At 35.9% G+C, this 849-nt stretch overlaps 1 protein-coding gene across 1 annotated transcript in view; it reads left to right on the top strand.

Annotated features, from left to right (window-relative positions):
• Nucleotides 1–514: 514 nt before the first annotated feature.
• The window catches only part of LOC119589147 (3-oxoacyl-[acyl-carrier-protein] reductase FabG-like), a gene marked incomplete in the record, with an annotated part of 11,196 nt that continues 10,861 nt past the window's right edge, over nucleotides 515–849 (top strand). Inside the window, 1 exon segment of the mRNA XM_037937723.1 lies at nucleotides 515–673. Within this exon segment, the coding sequence (XP_037793651.1) occupies nucleotides 622–673 (52 nt within the window).

Here is an 849-nt window from a genome sequence, read left to right as displayed (position 1 = left end):
TGGGTGGGCAGTTTTTAATCTGATTTTGTATTGAAATAATCGAGAAGTTCAATCATTTTACCAAAAGCGACGACGACTGGAGAGAAAACATCCGCAGAAAATTATAACTTTAAATGTAAGATGCAGGTATATTTTCTAGGGGTATATTTTATGTTCTGTGGGTCATACTTTGAAGGCCATAATGAGATAAGTCTGAAGTGCATGTGATAAAACATGAACATAAGGAAAGATTAGTATTGCAGCTCAATTTAACATTTTGGATGAGACGAAGGGCGATAGATGATATAATGATCATAAAAAGAGTGTAAAAACGTGTATATTATGGTATCGGTGTTGGCTAGTGTAAGGCACCCGTGTAAGTTAAGAAGTGACGTTCCAAAATACTTTTCAAACTCCCATTTATCCTATATCAATTTCATAATGAAAAGTGTTGACTGGAAATACCATAATATATTCCAATTAAATTATCACATGAATATACAACATGTTGAAATTTTTATCACGTGGGGACTCGAATGCTGTGAAGATAAACACGAGCCGGCGCCGCCACAGCCGATCAGCTGATTCACGGTCACTCTGAATTTGCCTTGAAAAAAGCCGTCGCAGCAACTTAACCGTGCCATGGCAACGTCAAACGGATTGGGTTTGAAGGGAAAAGTGGCCATTGTCACAGGTAGGATTTCGAGAATTGTAAATACTAGTTGCAAATATAAGAAAATAGAAATTGTTGGTACTGATTTTATGTGTATTCCCGTAGATCTTTATTCTAATTTTGTAGGGTTTTAGACTATGATAATGTCTTTGTGCCCTGGTTCTTTTTAAATTTATTTTGTGGGTTTTTGTTACCAT

This window comes from Penaeus monodon, chromosome 25 (genome assembly GCF_015228065.2).
Source record: "Penaeus monodon isolate SGIC_2016 chromosome 25, NSTDA_Pmon_1, whole genome shotgun sequence".
Classification (NCBI taxonomy): Eukaryota; Metazoa; Arthropoda; class Malacostraca; order Decapoda; family Penaeidae; genus Penaeus; species Penaeus monodon.
This window is presented reverse-complemented; position numbering and strand designations above follow the sequence as displayed.